Source organism: Anabrus simplex, chromosome 2 (genome assembly GCF_040414725.1).
Source record: "Anabrus simplex isolate iqAnaSimp1 chromosome 2, ASM4041472v1, whole genome shotgun sequence".
Classification (NCBI taxonomy): Eukaryota; Metazoa; Arthropoda; class Insecta; order Orthoptera; family Tettigoniidae; genus Anabrus; species Anabrus simplex.
In genome coordinates, this window is record NC_090266.1 from 73,117,919 (window position 1) to 73,143,007 (window position 25,089).

The 25,089-nt window shown below is 38.1% G+C and overlaps 1 protein-coding gene across 1 annotated transcript in view; it reads right to left on the reverse strand.

The window, feature by feature from the left end:
• The window catches only part of Mos (Mos oncogene), a 164,023-nt gene that overhangs the window by 119,033 nt on the left and 19,901 nt on the right, over positions 1-25,089 (reverse strand). Inside the window, exon 3 of the mRNA XM_067142329.2 lies at positions 2,987-3,212. Coding sequence (XP_066998430.2) covers positions 2,987-3,212 — 226 coding nt within the window. The remainder of the gene's footprint in view (positions 1-2,986; positions 3,213-25,089) is intronic.

Below are 25,089 nucleotides of genomic sequence, written 5' to 3' on the forward strand. Positions count from 1 at the left end.
TCTCCCACAATGGTAGTATAGTGAGATTGAATCAAGATGCAGTGAAGCTAATGCAGTAAGTTTGCAGTTGCGGTCAACAATATTCTGTATACAAGAAGTCAGCTCCCGTACGAAACTATCTTTACACTTATCTTTTTCCAGAGCAACTTTGCTTTAGGGGGGGGAGAGCTGGGTGGATTCAGAATATCTTATTCATAAGTTAGAAGTAAAATACATGAAAGTAGTGAGAAAAATCACTGGTACAAACAGGTGGGAATATGCCAGGAGGGTATATGGAATGGTGAGATAAAGGCTAAGTTAGGAATTAACTCGATTCATGAAGCTTCATAATTTCTAATGATTTAAATATAAGGAGGTATAGAACCAAACATGACCATGGAACTAGTTGCAAATAGAGGATTGTTGTGGCATTTTGTCAATTTGAAAAGGCTTACAGGATGAAGACTGAAAAGCCTAAGAGATTTTATGTATGTATGTTATGTACCTACATATGTATGTTGCACTGAAAGTACATGTATTACTTGGGATTGTATGGAATATCCGGTGCTGAAGGAAGAATAGAAGAATTGGAAATGTGGTTTTATAAAAAAAGTTTAATGTGGAAAATGTAGAACAGATCACAAATTAAGAGTTATGGAATCAAATTAGTGAGAGCGAATGATTAGAAAAAATTCGACCAGGAGAAATATAGACTGATAAGATTCGTTCACTTGGCTTTGGAGGGCACTGTAGCAGGTAAGAATAGTGGGGGATAACAAGACATGAATATAACAGGTTACAGTAAATATAGATTGTAGCCCGCCTGGTGGCCATGATCGTTAACGTGTTGAGGTCTATACGGTCTGACACCATGGTTAGCCGGTTCGAGTCCCACTAGTTCAACAATGACAAAGGTGTTTTAATTTATTCCACCTATTCAATACTTATATTATCACGTATAGTTGTTACATAATTAAATTCTTAGTTACATGGGACATGTTTCGCCCTCAATTAAGGGCATCTTCAGCCTAAATACAATAATCAAAAATACAACTAAATTAAAAGTGGACGTTAAATACAATCATCAAAAATACAACTAAAATAAAAAGTGGAAGTTAAAAGTTTAGTCTGTTCTTAAAATTCAGAACAATAAAATTGTGAAAAATGATAAAATAAAAAGATGCTAATGGAAAACTGTCTTATGATTAAACTATAATCTTGTCAGAGACTAAAACTTCTATTAAAATTCGAATTAAAACAGTTCATATAAAATATTGGAAAATCAAAGTGGTAGTAATAAAAAGCCAACGACATGAGGGCGTGTACACAAGCATAAACTTGATTGTCATGAATACAATCTTTTCAAGGCCGTTGATGAAATTCGTAGTAAGTAAGGCAGAAGCATCTATTGAAAAATTGTAAGAGGCCGTTAGCACCGGTAGGTAATAAAATGGCTGAATCCTTGCCAGAAAATGTCAACAGATGCAGAAATAAGTTTTATGTAAGTGGAAGTTGTTATTTCTTAACTACTGTTGAGTTGGTTGCTGCCCGTCTGTTGGCTCTAAGTCTGTTGACATTTTCTGGCAAGGATTCAGCCATTTTATTACCTACCGGTGCTAACGGCCTCTTACAATTTTTCAATAGATGCTTCTGCCTTACTTACTACGAATTTCATCAACGGCCTTGAAAAGATTGTATTCATGACAATCAAGTTTATGCTTGTGTACACGCCCTCATGTCGTTGGCTTTTTATTACTACCACTTTGATTTTCCAATATTTTATATGAACTGTTTTAATTCGAATTTTAATAGAAGTTTTAGTCTCTGACAAGATTATAGTTTAATCATAAGACAGTTTTCCATTAGCATCTTTTTATTTTATCATTTTTCACAATTTTATTGTTCTGAATTTTAAGAACAGACTAAACTTTTAACTTCCACTTTTTATTTTAGTTGTATTTTTGATGATTGTATTTAACGTCCACTTTTAATTTAGTTGTATTTTTGATTATTGTATTTAGGCTGAAGATGCCCTTAATTGAGGGCGAAACATGTCCCATGTAACTAAGAATTTAATTATGTAACAACTATACGTGATAATATAAGTATTGAATAGGTGGAATAAATTAAAACACCTTTGTCATTGTTGAACTGTTAAGTTTTCAATACGGACCTAAAATGAGGTTTATAACATGTAATCGAGTCCCACTAGTCGAAAAATGGTCACCACAAGAATGTTGGCCCTAAGGGTAGGGGAAGTGGTGGTATACAATTTATAATCACTAGATTGCGTGCCAAAAGCCTGGATTAAATTCCAAACCTCTCTGCAGTGCTCATATGGAGTGAGGGCATATGACTCTGTTGATGGCAATTTGTCTGTCGGATGGGGACGTTATTCAATAGGAGTAGGTTATGTACTGGCATTGGGTTTCACCCTCTCCCTTACTACTATCATATGTCAATACTTTCATCTCATTAACTTCCGTGTTGAGGTTGACGTTTTTAGTTGATTTTTTGCTTTACGTCGCACCGACACAGATAGGTCTTACGACGACGATGGGACAGGAAAGGCCTAGGGGGGAAGCGGCCGTGGCCTTAAATAATGTACAGCCCCAGCATTTGCCTGGTGTGAAAATGGGAAACCACGGAAAATCATCTTCAAAACTGCCAACAGTGGGATTCAAACCCACTATCTCCCGGATGCAAGCTCACAGCTGCGTGCTCCTAACTGCACGGCCAACTCGCCTGGTGAGGTTGATGTCAGGAAGGGCATCCAGTCATAAAAATTTGCTACAAAGATTCATCTCACTTCATTCTAGCCCCCGTAGAGGAATGGGACAAGGGCTGGACATACATACATAGTAAATATAGATTGTAAAAGTTACACAAATGTGACGAGGACAGCATAAGATAGAATAGTGTGGATGATTGCATCAGACCGATATATGGAACTACTACTACTAAGAATGATAAATGTTACTCTCTTTGTTGAGAAAATCTGACTTACTTGAGCTTCTGTTCCATGTTCCAATGAAATGAAGAATCTTGAAGAAGTTCTTCCAAGTTAATGCCAACATTTCTTTCCATTAGCACCATGCCGTAACTTCCTTCACTGTTAACAACTTTCAGAATTTTCACGATGTTGGGGTGAGATAATTTAGTGCCATTTCCTTCGCTTATCAGAGATATAAGGTGTTTCTGTCTTGATATGAGCTTAACTGCAATCATTTGTCCTGGTATGAAGAAAATGAAGTGAAACTATCAACACTAAAAGACTCTAACTGATCAAATATCTTTTATTTAAAATATGAAAATAAAATAGAAAAGTACAGTGACATATTACACTGTTCAAAAGAATTAGTGATCACAACTCCAAAGTTTTATGCAACAGCCACAAAATGTACAGTTTTACCTAGAATCCAAATCACCAGAACAAGAGATCTTCTGCTCTGAAAATCACATCTGCAATGATTGGGATTAAAACAATAGTTGCCCTGGTAAGAAATCAGCAGTGAAAATATAACATCAATATGCAATCTAATAATAATTTTATGTCCCATTAACCACTTTTTATGTTGTTTTTTTTAGATGCTGATATGCCAGAATTTTGACTCACAAGAGTCCTTTGGCGTGCCAGTAAATCTATTAATATTAGGCTAGCCTATTTGAGCACCTTCAAACACCACCAGACTAAGCAAGGACTGAATTTACCTACTTGTACTCAAAAGGCAAGTGCTTCTACTGTCAGAGTCATTCGGCCGACAGTAATAAATCAGATGTAATTAAATGGTGAATAATGGAAGAATTATCACAACATGACACATCAAAATCTAGTACGACACCCTAAGCGATCATATTTTTTTGTTGCAGTTCATGGTGTGAGTTACTGTAGTCCTGTCCTAGTTCAACTATAGGTATCGGCTGAGTGGCCTATCAACTGGTCCTGAGAGTAGGAATACCAGTTGCTATGGAATAGGAGTAGGCATCTTGGACATATTCTGAGTCATGGCCCCCCTTGTGGCCAGGCGGCTAGAACTATACAAACCACTGGTGATTCCTAACCTGTTAAGACAAGAAATTCTCACTGGGACTGTGTGTAAGAAGGGTAGTATCCTGCTTCACAAAATTTACTGAACTCAGAACGTTTTACGCAGGCCTCACACCTAAGGGAGTAACACAGAACCAATTCGGTTTGAAAGGCGTGGGACTCCTTGCAAACAACTTGGCGAACAAAACGGAATTCGATGGGAGCTATCAATATTAATGGACTTATGGAAGAAAGAAACAAAGAAAGAAAGTAGAACTGGCTTAGTCAGCGAAAAGGATGAGCCTGGATGTGTTAGGAGTAAATGATATTCAGGTAAGGGAAGATAACAAGGAAGAGGTAGGAAGTTATAAAGTATTCTTAACAGGTGTTAAAAAAGGGAAGGGCAGAGTGTGGGTAGGACTGTTCACGAGGAATACTACTGCGTGTAACACAGTTCTTGTAAGGCAAATAAATGAGCAAATGATGTGGGTATATTTAGAAGTTGGAGGAATTAGGACAAGAACTATCTCAGTCTATTCAGCATGTGAAAGTGCAGATGAGGATGAAGTTGACAAAATTTTGTATGAAACACTGACATCGCAGCCAGGGTAGTACTAATGGACGATATCAATTGATGAGTTGGAAATAGAACTGAAGTATATGAAAAGGTGATGGGCAAATGTGGAGGAAGATAAAGAAGTTAATAGGAATGGGAAGTGTTTACTGGACTTCTGTGCTAATGTGAGATCAGTAGTTATGAATACATTCAATCAATCAATCAATCAATCAATCAATCAATCAATCAATCAATCAATCAATCAATCAATCAATCAATCAATCAATCACTACTGACCTGCATTTAGGGCAGTCACCCATGTGGCAGATTCCCTGTGTGTTGTTTTCCTAGCCTTTTCTTAAATGATTGCAAAAAAGTTGGAAATTTATTGAACATCTCCCTTGGTAAGTTATTCCAATCCCTAACTCCCCTTCCTATAAACGAATATTTGCCCCAATTTATTCTCTTCAATTCCAACTTTATCTTCATACTGTGATCTTCCCTACTTTTAAAGACACCACTCAAACTCATTCGTCTACTGATGTCATTCCATGCCATATCTCCACTGACAGCTCGGAATATACCACTTATTTACAAACCATCACTCTCATTTTTGTTCCTTATTGAAAACAGCGATCTCACTTAGTTTACAAAAGGAGTATATTTATTACCCCACCTATTCAATACAATTAATACCACGTTATGTGGTTAAATAAACATAGAAATTCTAAATTTTATGGGGACATGTTTGCCCTTCTTTTATTGGGCATGATCAGCCTTATTTAATCTTTTTTTTTTTTTTTTTTTTTTTTTTTTTTTTGCAAGTTGCTTTACGTCGCACCGACACAGAGAGGTCTTATGGCGACGATGGGACAGGGAAGGGCTAGGAGTGGGAAGGAAGCAGCCGTGGCCTTAATTGAGGTAAAGCCCCAGCATTTGCCTGGTGTGAAAATGGGAAAACACGGAAAACAATTTTCAGGGCTACCAACAGTGGGGTTCGAACCCATGATCTCCCGAATACTGGATACTTATTTCATCTTAAAACAAACATTGTTTAGAGGACATTGACATTTATAATTTATAAAAATTGAACTGTGATTTCTTAAGGTAATAACACTAAGGAATAGTAGTTATAACTTACAACATTAAGGAATAGTAGTGTTGTATTGAATAGGTGGGGTAATAAATATACTCCTTCTGTAAACTGAGACATACCACTAAGGACTTTTCCTATTTGTGAAACTAACAACCTGACAATTATAGCGCACGAGAATACTCATAATCATACACATGATATATTACTGAATCCAGATACTATGAATGATTACTTTTTGAACACAGTGAAAGAAATAGGTGATAAAGTTAATCCAACATACATCTACTCACATTGGGCCTGGTCCACATCAATTAGAGGGACATACTTTCCAATGAGTTGACATTACGTCAAATGAAATCATAAAGACAGTCTCAAAATTATCTAATTCTAAAAGTATGGACTGCTATTGGCTGTCCTATTACATTATTAAACAAACAATACATCTGATTTGTAAACCACTAGCATTTAGTATAAATAAATGTTTAAAGATTGGGTTTTTTCCGAATATGCTTAAAATTTCAAAAGTTCAAAATCAAATAAATCTCTTTATTTGCAAATGAGGTGTCTACCTCGGTGGCAAATGGTACACTAAACTACATTATTGTCAAGCACTAAATTTTAAATTAACAAGAGAAGAAGTAAATTTTCTTAGAATACAATATTATACAATTTACGCTAACAATTTTTTCTATTAAACACACAGCTCATCCTTAATAAATTTATATTGTTTACAAAATTCTACTTATAATATCTCCTGTACTTACAAAAATAGTCAACTCATATGCAGCATGTGGAATTACTTCAAATAATACTATACAACTGGTATAAGATTAACATTTACATTGCATTTATTTACTTATTTACTTTTTACCCATTTTGGAACCTAAGTAGCATAACGACCTGCTGCGTCTTAACCAGAGCCCCTTTTGCCACCACTTTTCAGAGTTCCTGAAGGGCCTTCACAGCTATCGTAGCGGCCCCAGGGCCCTCGAAGTCCCCACTGTATTTCACCCCTACAGGCAGTCCCATACTTCGGCTGTCTAAACTCCTTAGACCAGGCGATGGAATCAATTTATTCACATACATTTCTTATTTAGAGTAACCTACACTGGTCGAATGCCCGCTAACATTTATTTTCTCTGTTGCTGTTTATTCTCTTCTTGAATATCTGTACAGATGTTGGAAAAGGATCAAACACTACCCCTGGTAAACTGTTCCACTCCTTCACGCGCTTCCCAATGAATGAAAATTTACCCCAATTGCTTCTGCTAAAATTACTTCTAATTTTATACTTGTGGTCAGTCCTGCCGATATAATTATTTTCCAACTGAAGCCTCTCATGGATATCTCCCCATGCTGCTTCTCCTGTATAGGCTCTATATAATCCTATAAGTCTAGTTTTCTCCCTTCTCTTACTTAAAGTTTCCTACCCAAGTTCCTTTAACATTTCTAATACACTACTCTTTCTCCTGAATCCCCTGTCACAAATTTGCTGCTTTCCTCTGCACACTATTTCTTATATTGGGTATTGTTAGTGAGGTTCCCAAACACTGTTTGCATATTCCAATAATGGACGAACCATACTTAAGTAACTTTACTTCTTTAATTCTTAGTTGCATCCTTTAAGTAGCCTCATTATGACATGTAACGATCTGTATGCCTTCCCAACAATGTCATCCACATGACCCTTCCAGTGCAAATTACTTTCAAATCTCACACCTAAGTATTTGCACTTGCCATCTTTTGGGATAACTACCTCATCCAGAGTATATTCAAATTCAGTTTTAAAACTCCCATTTATAAATGTTGTAACAGTTGATTTGCCTCCATTAACCTTCATATTATTTTCTTCAACCCATTGTTGGATACTCTCAAGGTCCCTTTGTAATTCTGAACAATCCTCAATGTTATTCATTTCTCCATAAACAATTGTCATCTGCATACAATCTTATTTGTGATGTTACATTATTCCCTTAACCATTTGCGTATATTAAGAAAAGTAATGGACCAATTTTACTACCCTGTGCAAGTCCCTTCCAAACTTTCTCTTCTTTTGATACATTATTTCCTACTTTGACTTTCTGAACCCATGAATTTAGAAATTTTTTATCCAACATGTAACCCTTACGTCCAATCCTATTCCCTCCAATTTCTTTAATAATATTCCATGTTCCACTCTATCAAAGGCTTTGGAAAGATTTATGGCTATGCAACCTAACTGGCCTCCCGAATCCAACAGATGTGATATGTCTTGCTGAAATCCCACTAGTTGTGCCTCACAAGAATATCTCTTTCTGAATCCATACTGGCTCCTCATGAACCAATTTTTATCATCACATATCCCTCTGATGTACTCTGCTATTAAACTCTCCAGTATTTTACAAACTATACTGGTCAGGCTGATTGGTCTGTAGTTATCCTGTTTCCTTTTATCACCCTTTCCTTTATAAATTGGTATTATTATAGATTCCTTCCATTCCTTTGGTATTACACTATTATTTATGACATAGTCAAAGAGAAATTTTAGATAAGGCACTATGTACCACTCCACTGTCTTCAATACCTCCCCAGTAATTTGATCACTTCCTACTGCTTTTCCTTGCTGAAGCAGTTGGATTTCTCTGAAATATCTTCATTTGTGAATAAGAAGCTTCTTGTTTCCCTATGTGTCTCTTCCTCTATATCTTCTGTTTCAGTTTCCAACTCCTGACAATCTTCTACTGAATCTCTGAATTCCCTACTAAATAGAGTTGCTTTCTCAGTATCTGTTAAATAGTGTTCACCCCCTTCTTCCACCACTGTAGGAATTTGGATTAGTTTTCCTTTTTGATTCCTGATATATGAATACAGCTTTTCCCATTTCCCTTTGTGGTCATTACCCTCTTGAAGTATGCCATTCATATAATTCCCTTTTCACTCTATTCAGTTCCCTCATCAGCTGTTTTCTAGTTTCTCTACTCTCCCTACACTCTCTGATTTTCCTGTTTACTATTCTACATTTTCTTTTTTCCCTTGTATAATAAACAGGGTCTGAGGTCATTTTACCCTTCCCAAATGATTCCTTTAAATTTATCTCAAAGTGTATCCACATTACTCCCTTCACTTATCCAACAACTGAATTGTGATTTAAGGTAGGTCCCAAATTCGTCAACTTTAGTTTTTCTGTACAATTTCTTGTCTTGTGTTATCCTCTTATTAAGCCTTTTTGGTACCAGTCCTACATCCGTTATCAACAATTTCCCATGGTTTAACCAAGAATACAGCTAGTAAGTTATTGAGACGAGTCGGTTCCTGTACTACTTGAATATATCCTCCCTCCCAAATTACTTATTTGCCAGTTTCTGTTCATGGGCTTCACTTGCAGCTTCATTCGATTCAACCTCAGGCAAATTTAGATCTCCCCCAATTATTACCACATCATTATTATTGTTTTTTTGAGTATAATCTATTATTTTCTCAAATATTTCCATGTCTCTTTCCTCTCTTCTAAGCCTATATGTTCCTGTAATTCCCACCTTCATATTATCACAAACTAATTTTATCCCTAATATTTCATCCCTTTCATTGGTAAACCATTCATGCGAACAATACGTTTCCTTCACCAGAATAAACACTCCCCCTCCCATTTTATCTCCTCAGTCTCTACGATAGACTGTATACCCTCTGCTAATACTTCTCTACTACCCACCCCTTCTCTCAACCACGATTCCACTCCTATCACCAAATCAGTCTCATAAGATTCCATCAATGTACCGAATTTGAATTGTTCATTTACTATACCCTGACAGTTTACCAAGAGCAATCTCAGACCCCCTTCCTTCCTAAAACTTGACTTGCAATTGGGTAACTTGAAATTCCTTACTTTCTGGAGTTTCACTTTCTAGTTGACTGAGCCAGCTTCAAGTACAACTGGCTCTTTCTACTAGTTTTGCTGGTCAGTATTATAACTCAAGGGAGTTGCCTTTTTTACAGTACATATCTTATGATTAATAAAATCTAGAACAATATTTGCAATCTTTCATGTACCTGAATTGTTTAGATGAAGCCCATGCTTTGTGTAACAGTGTCCCTCAAAACTGCTGCATTCAATTACCTGAGTACCAGTATTACAAAATTGTTTACAAATTTTAACCATATCTGTATTAATTTTGTCCACTTCAATGTTTACACATCAGTCTCTAATCATATCATGCCTGTGGGGCACATTCACTACAAAGATGTTGGTGTGAGTCAGCTTACCTAGTGTACATTTAAGTTGAGAAATTACATTCTTAGCGTCGTTGTGAGCTACGTCATTCGTCCTGCCGATGATCACTACTGCATCACGACTTCCAAGATTTCTTGCTGCCTTCTCCGTGTTTAATGCTTCATGTTTGTGGGTTACTGTAGTCACGTCCTAGTTCGTGAACCATGGGCAACGGCTGAGTGGCCTAGTAAGTGGTCGATTGCACGCAACCTAGTTTCTGTTAGGCACGTAAATGAGCGAATGATGTGGGTAGATTTGTCAGTTGGAGAAATTACGACAAGAATTGTGTCCATGTATTCACCATGTGAGAGTGCAGAAGAGGATGAAGTTGACAAGTTTTATGAAGCATTGAGTGGCATCGTGGTCAGGGTCAACAGCAAGGATAGAATAGTGCTAATGGGTGATTTCAATGCGAGAGTTGGGAATAGAACTGAAGGATATGAAAGGGTGATTGGTAAATGTGGGGAAGATATGGAAGCTAATAGGAATGGGAAGTTTTGCTGGACTTCTGTGCTAGTATGGGTTTAGCTGTTATGAATATAGTTTTCAAGCATAAGGCTATTCACTGCTACATATGGGAGGCTAGGGGTACCAGATCCTTAACAGACTATATCTTAACAGACTTTGAATTCAGGAAATTTGTTAGGAATGTTCGAGTTTTTCGCGGATTTTTTGATGATACAGACACTATCTGATCTGTAGTGAACTAAGTATCTCTAGGCCTACGGTAGAGAAAGTGAAATCTGTCTGCAAACGAATAAGGGCAGAAAATCTCCAGGACGAGCAAATTAGACAGAAGTACACGGATATGATTAGTGAGAAATTTCGAACAGTAGACAGTAAGCAGGTTCAGGATATAGAAAGTGAATGAGTGGCATACAGGGATGCTATAGCAGAAACAACAAGGGAATGCCTAGGAACAACTGTGTGTAAAGATGGGAAAAGGCAAACATCTTGGTGGAATGATGAAGTGAGAGCAGCCTGTAAACGTAAAAAGAAGGCTTATCAGAAATGGCTCCAAACAAGGGCCGAGACAGACAGGGATTTGTACGTAGATGAAAGAAACAGAGCGAAACAAATAGTTGTTCAATCCAAAAAGAAGTCATGGGAAGATTTTGGTAATAACCTGGAAAGGCTAGGTCAAGCAGCAGGGAAGTCTTTCTGGACAGTAATAAAGAATCTTAGGAAGGGAGGGAAAAAAGGAAATGAACAGTGTTTTGAGTAATTCAGGTGAACTCATAATAGATCCCACGGAATCACTGGAGAGGTGGAGGGAATATTTTGAACATCTTCTCAATGTAAAAGGAAATCATCCTGGTGGTGTTGCAAACAGCCAAGCTCATGGGGAGGAGGAAAATGATGTTGGTGAAATTATGCTTGAGGAAGTGGAAAGGATGGTAAATAAACTCCATTGTCATAAGGCAGCAGGAATAGATGAATTTAGACCTGAAATGGTGAAGTATAGTGGGAAGGCAGGGATGAAATGGCTTCATAGAATAGTAAGATTAGCTTGGAGTGTTGGTATGGTACCTTCAGATTGGACAAAAGCAGTAATTGCACCTAATTTAAGCAAGGGAACAGGAAAGATTGCAACAACTATCGAGGTATCTCATTGATTAGTATACCAGGCAAAGTATTCACTGGCATCTTGGAAGGGAGGGTGCAATCAGTCGTTGAGAGGAAGTTGGATGAAAACCAGTGTGGTTTCAGACCACAGAGAGGATGTCAGGATCAGATTTTCAGTATGCGCCAGGTAATTGAAAAATGCTACGAGAGGAATAGGCAGTTGTGTTTATGTTTCGTAGATCTAGAGAAAGCATATGACAGGGTACCGAGGGAAAAGTTGTTCACTATACTGGGGGACTATGGAATTAAAGGTAGATTATTAAAATCAATCAAAGGAATTTATGTTGACAATTGGGCTTCAGTGAGAATTGATGGTAGAATGAGTTCCTGGTTCAGGGTACTTACAGTGGTTAGACAAGGCTGTAATCTTTCACCTTTGCTGTTTGTAGTTTACATGGATCATCTGTTGACAGGTATAAAATGGCAGGGAGGGATTCAGTTAGATGGAAATATAGTGAGCAGTCTGGCCTATGCTGACGACTTGGTCTTAATGGCAGACTGTGCCGAAAGCCTGCAGTCTAATATCCTGGAACTTGAAAATAGGTGCAATGAGTATGGTATGAAAATTAGCCTCTCGAAGACTAAATTGATGTAAGTAGGTAAGAAATTTAACAGAACTGAATGTCAGATTGGTGATACAAAGCTAGAACAGGTTGATAATTTCAAGTATTTAGGTTGTGTGTTCTCCCAGGATGGTAATATAGTAAGTGAGATTGAATCAAGGTGTAGTAAAGCTAATGCAGTGAGCTCGCAGTTGCGATCAGCAGTATTCTGTCAGAAGGAAGTCAGCTCCCAGACGAAACTATCTTTACATCGGTCTGTTTTCAGACCAACTTTGCGTTACGGGAGCGAAAGCTGGGTGGACTCAGGATATCTTATTCATAAGTCAGAAGTAACAGACATGAAAGTAGCAAGAATGACTGCTGGTACAAACAGGTGGGAACAATGGCAGGAGGGTACCCAGAATGAGGAGATAAAGGCTTATTTAGGAATGAACTCTATGGATGAAGCTGTACGCATAAACCGGCTTCGGTGGTGGGGTCATGCGAGGCGAATGAGGACAATAGGTTACCTACGAGAATAATGGACTCTGCTATGGATGGTAAGAGAAGAAGAGGTAGACCAAGACAACGATGGTTAGACCCGGTTTCTTTTTGCCAGTTGCTTTACGTCGCGCTGACACAGATAGGTCTTATGGCGACGATGGGACAGGGAAGGGCTGGGAGTGGGAAGGAAGCGGCCGTGGCCTTAAATAAGGTACAGCCCCAGCATTTGCCTGGTGTGAAAATGGGAAACCACGGAAAACCACTTTCAGGGCTGCCGACAGTGGGGTTCGAACATACTATCACCCGAATACTGGACACTGGCCGCAGTATTGATTGATTGATTGATTGATTGATTGATTGATTGATTGATTGATTGGGTTAGGAATGTAATGAATAAAGTTCCATCTAGCGGCGAGATTGGAATTTAAGTGTGGAATTTGATTGTGAGTAATCAAATTACTCAATTCGAAGAGTAATTGAGGAGACGGATTAGAAATTGAAATGTGGAATTTATATAGGCTGGTAATTATAAGAGGGTGATTCGCGTTAAAAGGAAGTATGAGAGGGTGACTACGGTGTAATAGAGATAAGAGTGATTAAACTGGAAAAAATCCAAAGAAAAGCAGCTCGATTTGTTCTGGGTGATTTCCGACAAAAGAGTAGCGTTACAAAAATGTTGCAATGTTTGGGTTGGGAATAATTGAGAGAAAGAAGAAGAGCTGTTCGACTAAGTGGTATGTTCCGAGCTGTCAGCGGAGAGATGGCGTGGAATGACATTAGTAGACGAATAAGTTTGAATGGCGTTTATAAAAGTAGGAAAGATCACAATATGAAGATAAAGTTGGAATTCAAGAGGACAAACTGGGGCAAATATTCATTTATAGGAAGGGGAGTTAGGGATTGGAATAACTTACCAAGGGAGATGTTCAATAAATTTCCAATTTCTTTGAAATCATTTCGGAAAAGGCTAGGAAAGCAACAGATAGGGAATCTGCCACCTGGGCGGCTGCCCTAAATGCAGATCAGTATTGATTGATTGATTGATTGATTTAAAGATAAGAGGTATAGAACTAAATGAGGCCACAACACTAGTTGCAAATCAAGGATTGTGGCGACGTTTAGTAAATTCTCAGAGGCTTGCAGACTGACCGCTGAAAGGCATAACAGTCTATAATGATAATATATGTATGTATTTTCTCCGTGTTTTCCAATACCTTCTTGATTTGGGCCCCAGGATAGATGACTTCCGATGCTGCAATATCTTCATTGTTCATTTCCTTCGCAATTCCCCTCGCCTGGCTATCACCAGATATAAGAATGTTTGACAATTTTGCCGGTGCACTGTGTGGGATTTTAGACCTAACTTTGCAGCTTCTCGTAACGGTGTTTGCGCTATACGTTTGACTGCTTCCCATACGAATAAGTCCTTGCGTATCGCTTACTTCCCTCAAGGCTGAAAATCTATTTTTGGTATCAGTTACAAAGTTGTCCTTATTTAACTGTACACTTTTCCTCCTAGAATCTGAAGCAACTTGACACCACGCACTAGAATTCACGGAGCCACCTGCGTTCTGAGTGTTTACCGGCACCGGTACTTTTGATTCCAGTAAACGTATCTTCTCCTTTAAAATCTCATTCTCCGCTTTTAATGCTCGTAAATTCTGTTGCAATAAAGAGAGAATTACAAGTACATTATCATTACCTCCATCCTAAAAGGAATGAGACGCCAGCGATTCGTTGACCGTTGTAGGCCTAGGTTTGTTACCGGTACCGCTATTCAAATTGCCCTCGCCACAGCTCACACAGGTCCAAGTATCTTCATTCTTAGCAAAACCAGCACTACATATACACTCAAAATGGTATCAAATTTAACACTTTTCACACTGGATACCACTCTTCACTCGCTTCTTGTTTACACCACACTTATTCCCGATTATTTCGCAAGAGAACCGGGAGCTATCTTCACTTACATCCTTCGCTGATGCCATCTTGAAAAAAAAAAAAAAAAAAAAAAAAAAGGTATTCCAGTCTTCAAAAGTGGTGACAAACATCTTCCCCAAAATTACCGTGCAGTCACAGTTGTTCCCATAATATATAAAATAATTGAATCGGTTATTTATAGTCAACTTAGTAACTACTTTGAAACTCACGCCCTGTTGTCTAGTAATCAATATGGATTCCGACAGGGTAAAAGTACTACCTCTGCGTTTCTGGAAATTGTTAATCACACTTTAACAGCCTTTGAAAATAGGAAAATGGTTTCTCTGGATTTATGAGATTTGAGTAAAGCATTTGACTGTACAGATCATGACATTTTGTTGGGAAAACTTCAGTATTATGGCATAAATAGTCACACTTTGGATGTAATTAAGATGTATTTAAGTAACAGATGCCAGTTTGTTGCAATTAGAAATAGACATTCCACACTGAAAGACTTTATGACAGGCATTCCACAAGGATCTGTACTTGGCCGATTTCTCTTTAATGTTGCTGTTAATGACCTACAACAAAATGTTATGTCACAATCAGTTGTATCATATGCAAATGACAACACTAATCAACATGCATCAGGACGTATTAAATCTGCAAGAGATGTCACAAGAAGCTCTTAGGATTGCAGCGAAATGCTTTTCATCTAATAAACTACTCTGCAATGAGAATAAAAACCAACATATTAGGATTGTCCAATAATATAGAAATTCAGTCAGTCAAACTACTTGGTATTTATATTGATACCAAATTAAACTGGGAAGTACATGTCAATCATATCTGTAAAAAGGTATCACGGGTCTCATATCTTATGTGGAAATTGAGGGAATTAGTAACAGCAGACTATTTGAGAATGGCATATTTTGGACTTTTCCAGTCCCATATTTCATATGGGCTGCTATTGTGGGGACATTCATCCTATGTCCATTCTATGTTTAAAACCATCTGAATAAATTTACCATCAAGGAAAACTTCCATCAACACAATACTCGTAATAAGAGTAATACTGGTGTACCAAGACATTAGACTTGTGAAAAAGGGTAACTCACAAAGTAAATAGTATAATATATTTTTAATAAATTACCATTCTCTGCACAGGATGTGTCCATCAATAATTTTAAAAGAAAACTGTATAACTGGATGTTGGAAAATCCATTTTATGACTTAAAGGAATTCTTAGTAATGAAAACTGTTAATATTGACTTTTAATAACTGTATATAGACAATAGGAAATAATACTGTAGTATTGAATGACAAAACCTATTTCATGTAAATGATCAATGGTGATAAATATTCTTATTCTTATTAACCCCATTTATCATCATACCATCGCCTACTGTCCATCTCACAACATTATCGAGGTCATTTTGCAGTTGCTCACAATCTTGTAACTTATTTATTACTCTGTACAGAATAACATCATCTGCTAAAAGCCTTATCTCTGATTCCACTTCTTTACACATATCATTGATATATATATGTAAGAAAACATAAAGGACCAATAATACTGCCTTGAGGAATTCCCCTCTTAGTTATTACAGGGACAGATAAAGCTTCACCTACTCTAATTCTCTGAGTTCTATTTTCTAGAAACATAGCCACCCATTCAGTCGCTCTTTTGTCAAGTGCCTTACATAGGTCAATCGCGATACAGTCCAATTGACCTCCTGAATCCAGGATATCTGCTATATCTTGCTGGAATCCTACAAGTTGAGCTTCAGTGGAATGACCTTTCCTAAACCCAAACTGCCTTCTATCAAACCAGTTATTAATTTTGCAAACATGTCTAATATAATCAGAAAGAATGCTTTCCAAAAGCTTACATTCTTTAAGCATAAGGCTATTCACCGCTACACATGGGAAGGTAGGGACAGAAGATCTATAATAGACTATATCATAAAGGACTTTGAATTCAGGGAACTTGTTAGTAATGGTAGGTATTCTGACCATTATCTGATCTGTGGTGAAGTAAGAATCCCTAGGCCTAGGGGCCTAGGATAAAGAAAGTTAAATCTGTCTGCAGATGAATACGGGCAGAAAATCTCCAGGATAAGGAATTTAGACAGAAGTACATGGGAAGTACATGGATATGATTAGTGAAAAGTTCCATATAACGGACAGTAAACACGATCAGGATATAGAATGAGAATGGGTGGCGTACAGGGATGCAATAATAGAAACAGCAATGGAATGCCTAAGATCAACTGTGTGTAAAGATCGGAAAAAGCAACAACTAACTTGGAGTGATGAAGGTAAGGCAGCTTGGAAATGCAAAAAGAAGGCATATCACAAATGGCTCCAAACAAGGAAGTTGTGGAAAGATTTTAGTAATAACCTGGAAAGGCTAGGTCAAGCGGCAAGGAAACCTTTCTGGACAATAATAAAGAATCTGAGGAAGGAACAGGAAAAGGAAATTAATATTGTTTTGGGTGAATCAGGTGAACTCGTAGTATATCCCAGGGAATCACTGGATTGGTGGAAGGAATATTTAGAAAAACTTCTCATTGTAAAAGAAAATTTTCTGTTGACATCGCAATCAATCAATCTCATGAGGAGGACAATGATGTCAGTGAAATTAAGCTTGAGGAAGTGGAAAGGCTGGTTAAACCATTGTCATAAAGTAGCAGGCATAGCGGAAATTAGACCTGAAATGCTGAAATATAATGGGAAGGTAGGATGAAATGGCTTCACAGAGTATTAAGAACAGCATGGAATGCAAGTGCGGTACCTTCTGATTGGATGAAAGCAATGATTGCATGTGTCTACAAGCAAGGGAAGAGGAAGGATTGCAAGAACTATTGATGTATTTCATTGGTCAGTATACCAGGCAAGGTGTTCACTGGCATTCAGGAGGGAGGGTGCAATCAGTTGTTGAGAGTAAGTTGGATGAAAACTAGTGTAGTTTCAGACTACACAGGCTGTCAAGATCAGATTTCAGTATGCTTCAGGTAATTTAAAAACGCTAAGACAGGAACAGACTCTTATGTTTCAAAAATCTATACAAGGCATATGACAGAGTACCGAGTGAAAAGTAGTGAGCCGTATTGGAGACTATTGGATTATGGGGAGATTACTAAAAGCAATCAAAGCCATTTATGTTAGAGTTGGGCTGGGGGATGGTAGAATAAGTACTTGGTTCAAGGCATATAGAGGGGTGTAATCTTTCACCTTTTCACCTTTGTTGTTCATATTTTACATGGATCATCTAGTGACAGAAATAAAGTGACAGGGAAGGATTAAGTCAAATCGAAACGTAGTAAGCAGTTTGGAATATGCCGATGACTTGGTCTTAATGGCAAACTGTGCTGAATGTGTGCAATCTAATATCTTGGAACTTGAAAATGAGCATGATATGAAAACTAACCTTCCTAAGACTAAGGTGATGTCAGTAGGGAAGAATCCTATGATAACAATGTCAGGCTGGGAATACAAAACTGGAACAGGTAAGAGAATTTCAATTATTTAGGATGTTTATTCTCCCAGCGTGGTAGTGTCCGACTCGTTGGCTGAATGATCAGCATACTGGCCTTCGGTTTAGAGGGTCCCAGGTTCATTCCCGGCTGGGTCGGGGATTTTAATCGCTTCTGATTAATTCTTCTGGCTCAGGGACTGGGTGTTTTTGTCTGTCCCAACACTCTCCCCTTCATATTCACACAACACACTACACTACCAACCACCACAGAAACACGCAATAGTGATCACATCCCTCCATACAGGGTTGGCGGCAGGAAGGGCCTCCAACCGTACAAAAAAGGGCCAAATCCACATGTGCGACGAAGTTCGCACCCGCGACCCCACACGTATGGGAAAAGCGGTAGGGAAAGAAGATTCTCCCAGCATGGTAGTATAGTAAGGGAGATTGAATCAAGGTGCAGCGATGCTAATGCAATGAGTTCGCAGTTGCAATCAACAGTATTCTGTAAGAAAGAAGTCAGCTCCTCGATAAAAGTATCTTTACACAAGTCTGTTTTCAGACCAGCTTTGTTATATGGGAGGGAAAGCTGGGTGGACTCAGGATATCTTATTCATAAGTTAGAGTTAACAGACATAAAAGTAACAAGAATAACCATTGAAACAAGTGCATGGAAACAATGGCAGGAGGGTTCAATAAATTTCCAATTTCTTTGAAATCATTTACGAAAAGGCTAGGAAAATAACAGATAGGGAATCTGCCACCTGGGCAACTGCCCTAAATGCAGATCAGTATTAATTGATTTTGATTTTAGGGTCCTTGGAATGGGGAGATAAGGAATGAACTCGATTGATGAAGCTGTATGCATAAATTAGCTTCAGTGGTGGGGTCATATGAAGCAAATGGAGGAGGGCAGATTTCCTAGGAGTCTAGTCGGCTCAGTCATGGCGGGTAAGAGAAGTAGGGAGGCCAAGATCACAATGGTTACACTCAGTTTCTAATGATTTAAAGATAAGAGGTATGTAACTAAAGAAGGCCACAGGGCTAGTTAGAAATAGAGGACTGTGGAGGCATTTAGTAAATTCACAGAGGTTTGCAGATTTAATGTTGAAAGGTATAACAGTTTATAATGAAGGGGGTGGGAGGGAAGAGTGAGAGAGAGGAGATTTAGTCTCATGATCAAACCATTGCTCCTCAGTCCATACAGGTGGAGAGCAAGCAAATAATATAGAACAGTATTGTGACACATTACACTGTTCAATAGAATAAGCGATCACAACACCAAGAATGAGTTAGGCTTGCAGTTGTATGCAATATCCACAAAATCTGTAGTTTAAAGTAGAATCCAAACCACTGGAACAGAGAATTTCTATTCTGCACATTGCACAATGGTTTTAATTAACTGTAGAAGACTATGGTCTAGAGATGCTTCTTTCTGAATCACTGTATACAGTTAAGGATAAGATTCAAATATTCAAAGGAATACCAGGCACAATCACTTTGTTTTATTGACTGGCTGGGGTATTTTCTTTTTCTTCCAGTTTGGAATTCAAATGTTCTGTTTTCTACATTTTACTGAAATACAAAGCGTGTTTAAGAAAGGTCCGTTTTGTTGTAGACACTAGCAGTTCGCGCGGGTATCACAATAAGCACATGCGTCATGTACCGGCATGCCTCGGGAACAACTGTGCTCAGTTTCAGCTCTGTAGCTAACCTGTACGGTTCTGTTCTGTGCTTTCAAAATGTTTAAGACTATCAACTCGCCCGCTGCGAGTGAGGTTCGGTCAGTGATACGGTTTTTGTCAGCAAGGAACCTGACTGCTGCACAAATTCATCGACAGATTTGCGAAGTGTACGGTGATACTGTTATGAGTGAAAGCAAAGTGCGTAAGTGGGTACGAAAATTCAAAGATGGCCGAGACATCCATGATGAGGACCGCTCCGGTCGCCCTTCTTATTCCAGTCTTCAAAAGTGGTGACAAACATCTTCCCCAAAATGCAGTCTCAATTGTTCCCATATTATCTAAAATAATTGAATCTGTTATTTATAGTCAACTTAGTAACTACTTTGAAAATCATGCCCTGTTGTCTAGTAATCAATATGGATTCCGACAGGGTAAAAGTACTACCTCTGCGGTTCTGGAAATTGTCAATCACACTTTAACAGCCTTTGAAAACAGGAAAATGGTTTCTCTGGTTTTATGTGATTTGAGTAAAGCATTTGACTGTATAGATCATGACATTTTGTTGGGAAAACTTCAGTATTATGGCATAAATAGTTCCACTTTGGATGTAATTAAGATGTAGTTAAGTAACTTTTTTTTTTTTTTGCTAGGGGCTTTACGTCACGCCGACACAGATAGGTCTTATAGCGACGATGGGATAGGAAAGGCCTAGGAGTTGGAAGGAAGCGGCCGTGGCCTTAATTAAGGTACAGCCCCAGCATTTGCCCGGTGTGAAAATGGGAAACCACGGAAAACCATTTTCAGGGCTGCCAATAGTGGGATTCGAACCTACTATCTCCCGGATGCAAGCTCACAGCCGCGCGCCTCTACGCGCACGGCCAACTCGCCCGGTTATTTAAGTAACAGATGCCAGTTTGTTCCAATTAGAAATAGACATTCCACATTGAAAGATATTATTACAGGCATTCCAGAAGGATCTGTAGTTGGCCCATTTCACTTTAATGATGCTGTTAATGACCTACAACAAAATGTTATGTCACAATCAGTTGTATCATATGCAGATGACACAACACTAATCAACATGCATCAGGACGTATTAAATCTGCAAGAGATGTCATAAGAAGCTCTTAGGACTGCAGTGAAATGCTTTTCATCTAATAAACTACTCTGCAACGAGAATAAAACCCAACATATTCTGTTAGGATTGTCCAATAATATAGAAATTCAGTCGGTCAAGCTACTGGGTATTCATATTGATACCAAATTAAGCTGGGAAGTACATGTCAATCATGTCTGTAAAAAAGGTATCAAGGGTCTCATATCTTATGTGGAAATTGAGGCAATTAGTAACAGCAGACTATTTGAGAATGGCATATTTTAGACTTTTCCAGTCCCATATTTCATACGGGCTGCTATTGTGGGGACATTCATCTTATGTCCATAATTTATTGCTAATTCAGAAGAAGCTTGTTCGTGTAACGTGTAAAGCTGGTTCTTCTGAGCACTGTCATCCCCTTTTTATCAGGCTTAAAATATTAACAGTTATAAATCTATATATTTTTATCTCATTATTGTATGTTAAAAACCATCTGAATGAATTTACCATCAGGGAAAACATCCATCAACACAATACTCGTAATAAGGGTAATACTGATGTCCCAGGACATAGACTTGTGAAAACAGGTAACTCACATAAAGTAAATAGTATAATATTTTTTAATAAATTACCATTCTCTGCACAGGATGTGTCCATCAATAATTTTAAAAGAAAACTGTATAACTGGATGTTGGAAAATCCATTTTATGACATTAAGGAATTCTTAGAAATGAAAACTGTTAATACTGACTTTTAATAACTGTACATAGATAGCAGAAATAATACTGTAGTATTGGATGACAAAACCTATTTCATGTACCGTAAATGATCAATGGTGAATAAATATTCTTATTCTTTGTTTACAGACGATTTGGTGACTTCAGCTGAAGCGAAGATTCGTGAGAACAGGCGCTTCACAATAATAGGTCTCTCAAACGAATTTTCTGAAAACGGCAGTGAACTCTTGGTTATCGGAGCAGGCGGCAAGTTTCTATGAAGAGGGTACTTTAATATTGGTTACGAGATATGATAAGCGTTTGAACAAACTTGGCAACTATCTCAAAAAATAGAGTGAAGTATGTACTTTCTGAAAATAAATTTACTTTTTTGAAATAACCTTTCGTTGTGTACTTATTTTCAAATGGACCTTACTTAAAAAACATGCCTTGTAGTAACTTTATTCTGATTTTCTTCCTTTGAATCAATCAATCAATCAATCAATCAATCAATCAATCAATCAATCAATCACAACTGACCTGTATTTAGGGCAGTTTGCCCAGGTGGCAGATTCCCTATCTGTTGATTTCCTAACCTTTTCTTAAATGACTGCAAAGAAATTGGAAATTTATTGAACATCTCCCTTGGTAAGTTATTCAATCCCTAACTCCCCTTTCTATAAAAGAGTATTTGCCCTAATTTGTCCTCTTGAATTCCAGCTTTATCTTCATATTGTGATCTTTCCTACTTTTAAAGACACCACTCAAGCTTAGTCATCTACTGATGTCATTCCACGCCATCTCTCCATTGACAGCTCAGAACATACCAATATAGTTGGTCCATTACAGGACATCAAATTTTCCAGCTAACTCATTCCTGGTTGCCAGCGTTTTGCCCCAGTATGCTAAGTTGGGCTCATCAGTTGGTAAACAGCACACCTTCCAAGACACAAGGCTAGTGTATACCTGGAGGCCACTGTGTAGGCTACTTGGAGCCACCGGCAGTCTCATTTTCAAAAATTGAATCCAGCTTGGGCATCAGATGATAAAGATGTTGATATCAGGTTCCCTACAGGAATCAACATCTTTAACATACCACTTAGTCGAGCAGCTCGTCCCTTTCTCCCAAATCTTCCCAGCCCAAACTTTGCAACAATTTTTGAATGCTACTCTTTTGTCGGAAATCACCCAGAACAAATCGAGCTGCTTTTCCTTGGATTTTTCTTCTTCTTGAATCAAGTAATCCTAGTGAGGGTCCCATACACTGGAACCATACTCTAATCATTCGCCGGGTCAGGAATGGAATGAATGAAACCCCATCTAGCGGCAAGGATAGGAAATGTGCCGGCTGCCGAAGCCTGTCGCACTCCTCTGGGGCAATGATAAATGACTGACAGATGAAATGAAATGTTAATGGAGAGTGTTGCTGGAATTAAAGATGAGAGGGAGAACTGGAGTAGCTGGAGAAAAACCTGTCTCGCCTCCGCTTTGTCGAGCACAAATCTCACATGGACTGACCAAGATTTGAACAGCAGAACCCAGCAGTTAGAGGCCGGTGTGCTGCCACCTGAGCCAAGGAGGCTTCCTGCAGAGACAATGACAAATTCTACTGAGGTACTAAGTACTTAACAAAGCATAACAAAATATAATAATGTACAAAAGAAATAAAATATTCCAATATAAAAAAGTCAGTCACAGACAAGCTGGAAAAAAAGAAGAGGAGAGAATGAACTAGGCACGGATTCAACAAATTTCTATACATTCTTGTCTAGAAAATCACTGGTACACAAGAAAATTATCAAGAGTGGAATATACACAAACAGAAGTGCAGACAACCTGTAGACAGAAAACAATTCTGTTTATTACTTTGGAAAAAATATTCGCTGATTTTCCTCAGAACAACATAGCCACAAGAGAAAACTGCTTACAAGTCTGAATTCTCTCTGTATCTTCCAAAACTGAAGGTTTTACCAAGAAATTTTGGATTTGTGTGTGGTGTACTGTTTTTTTCTTTTATACATATCTTACAAATGCATTCTTACCAGGGAGTTGCTCCTCCCCATCTGTTGACTCTACGTGCATATGTTTCAGTGTTGCAAGAAGAATGGCCTGGCTCTATGTGGCATGATCTTCGCTTAAGTATAGCCAAGACCCATTCATAACTGCATTTTTTATATCTGTCTACTCAGCATACTCTACCTTTCTATTCTGGTCAAATCAACAAGTACTGAATTGTGCAGGAGTTCTTGAACAAGAGTCACAGCTGTTTCTATTTTTGTATCACAACAGGCAATTACCTGCTGATATTTTTAACCTTTCTGTTCATTTGCTAGAAATGTTGACAATGCTGCTGCAGCTGATAATGTAAACTGTTGCTTTAAGGAGCCTAATATGAGAAATATTGGGTCAGAATTTTTAATATAAGGTGTCTTTCCCTTAAATCATTTACATCCTTACTACAACCCCTAAATACCGTCATAATCGTGTGCAGAGATCTGTACACTTTATTTACAATCCCATTTATGCGATTACCCCAATGAAGATATTTCCTTATATTAACACCTAGGTACTTACAATGATCCGCAAAAGGAACTTCACCCAATCAACGCAGTAATTAAAACTGAGAGGACGTTTCCTATTTGTGAAACTCACAACCTGACTTTTAACCCTGTTTATCATCATACCATTGCCTACTGTCCATCTCACATCATTATCGAGGTTATTTTGCAGTTGCTCACAATCTTGTAACTCATCTATTACTCTGTACAGAAAAACATCATCCGCAAAAAGCCTTACCTCAGATTCCACTTCTTTACTCATATCATTTATATAGTACTAGCAAGATACCCGTGCTTTGCTACGGTATTATACTGAATTTTATAATTGAATGCTTAACGTTTTATATACAATCCGCCGAAATTCACGATCCGAGTCGTTTTCTGAGAGAATTCGCGATCTGAATTGTCTTCTGAGAGATTACGGCAAATTTCCTCCCATTTTTCAATCTTTCTTTGAAGCAATCGATATCGTACTTCACGGGTCCCTAAATCTTTGCCACTTTTCTTATAAGCATTTAAAATATGGATCAAGTCCTTGAGGAGATCCGGCCTGGTGTCGTCTTGGATGCCTTGGCGGTACTGAACCCATGGCCGGACTGCATTCATAGTCATTATCATGCCAGGACCCGTTTCCGGCGCGGTCCGCACATTTTGACGACGGTCCAGAACATTATTATTATTATTGATGTTCTGGACCCCACAGAAGATGCAAAACCGCTACTTGGCGGTAAATTATATCTGCTGCCATTGTCATTGCTGACAATGTGACCAGCACCATTGTCGCGCGTAAGTAAGTGCGCTGGATTTCTGGCGATACGAATGATATACTTCCGTGCATTATTGACCTTATTATAGAGGCGAAGAATTTCACAGTCAATATCATTCTTATCGTTTATTTCAAATGTGTTTAAATTTTTATTTTATGCAAGGAGAATCTACTGTAATCTAAGAACATTCTCCAAAGGAAAAGCATTTTGAATGATTAAAAATGATCGGTTTATGATCAGAATTAGTACATTGAAAATCCATAGCCTGTTTCCAGTCATTCGACCTGGTC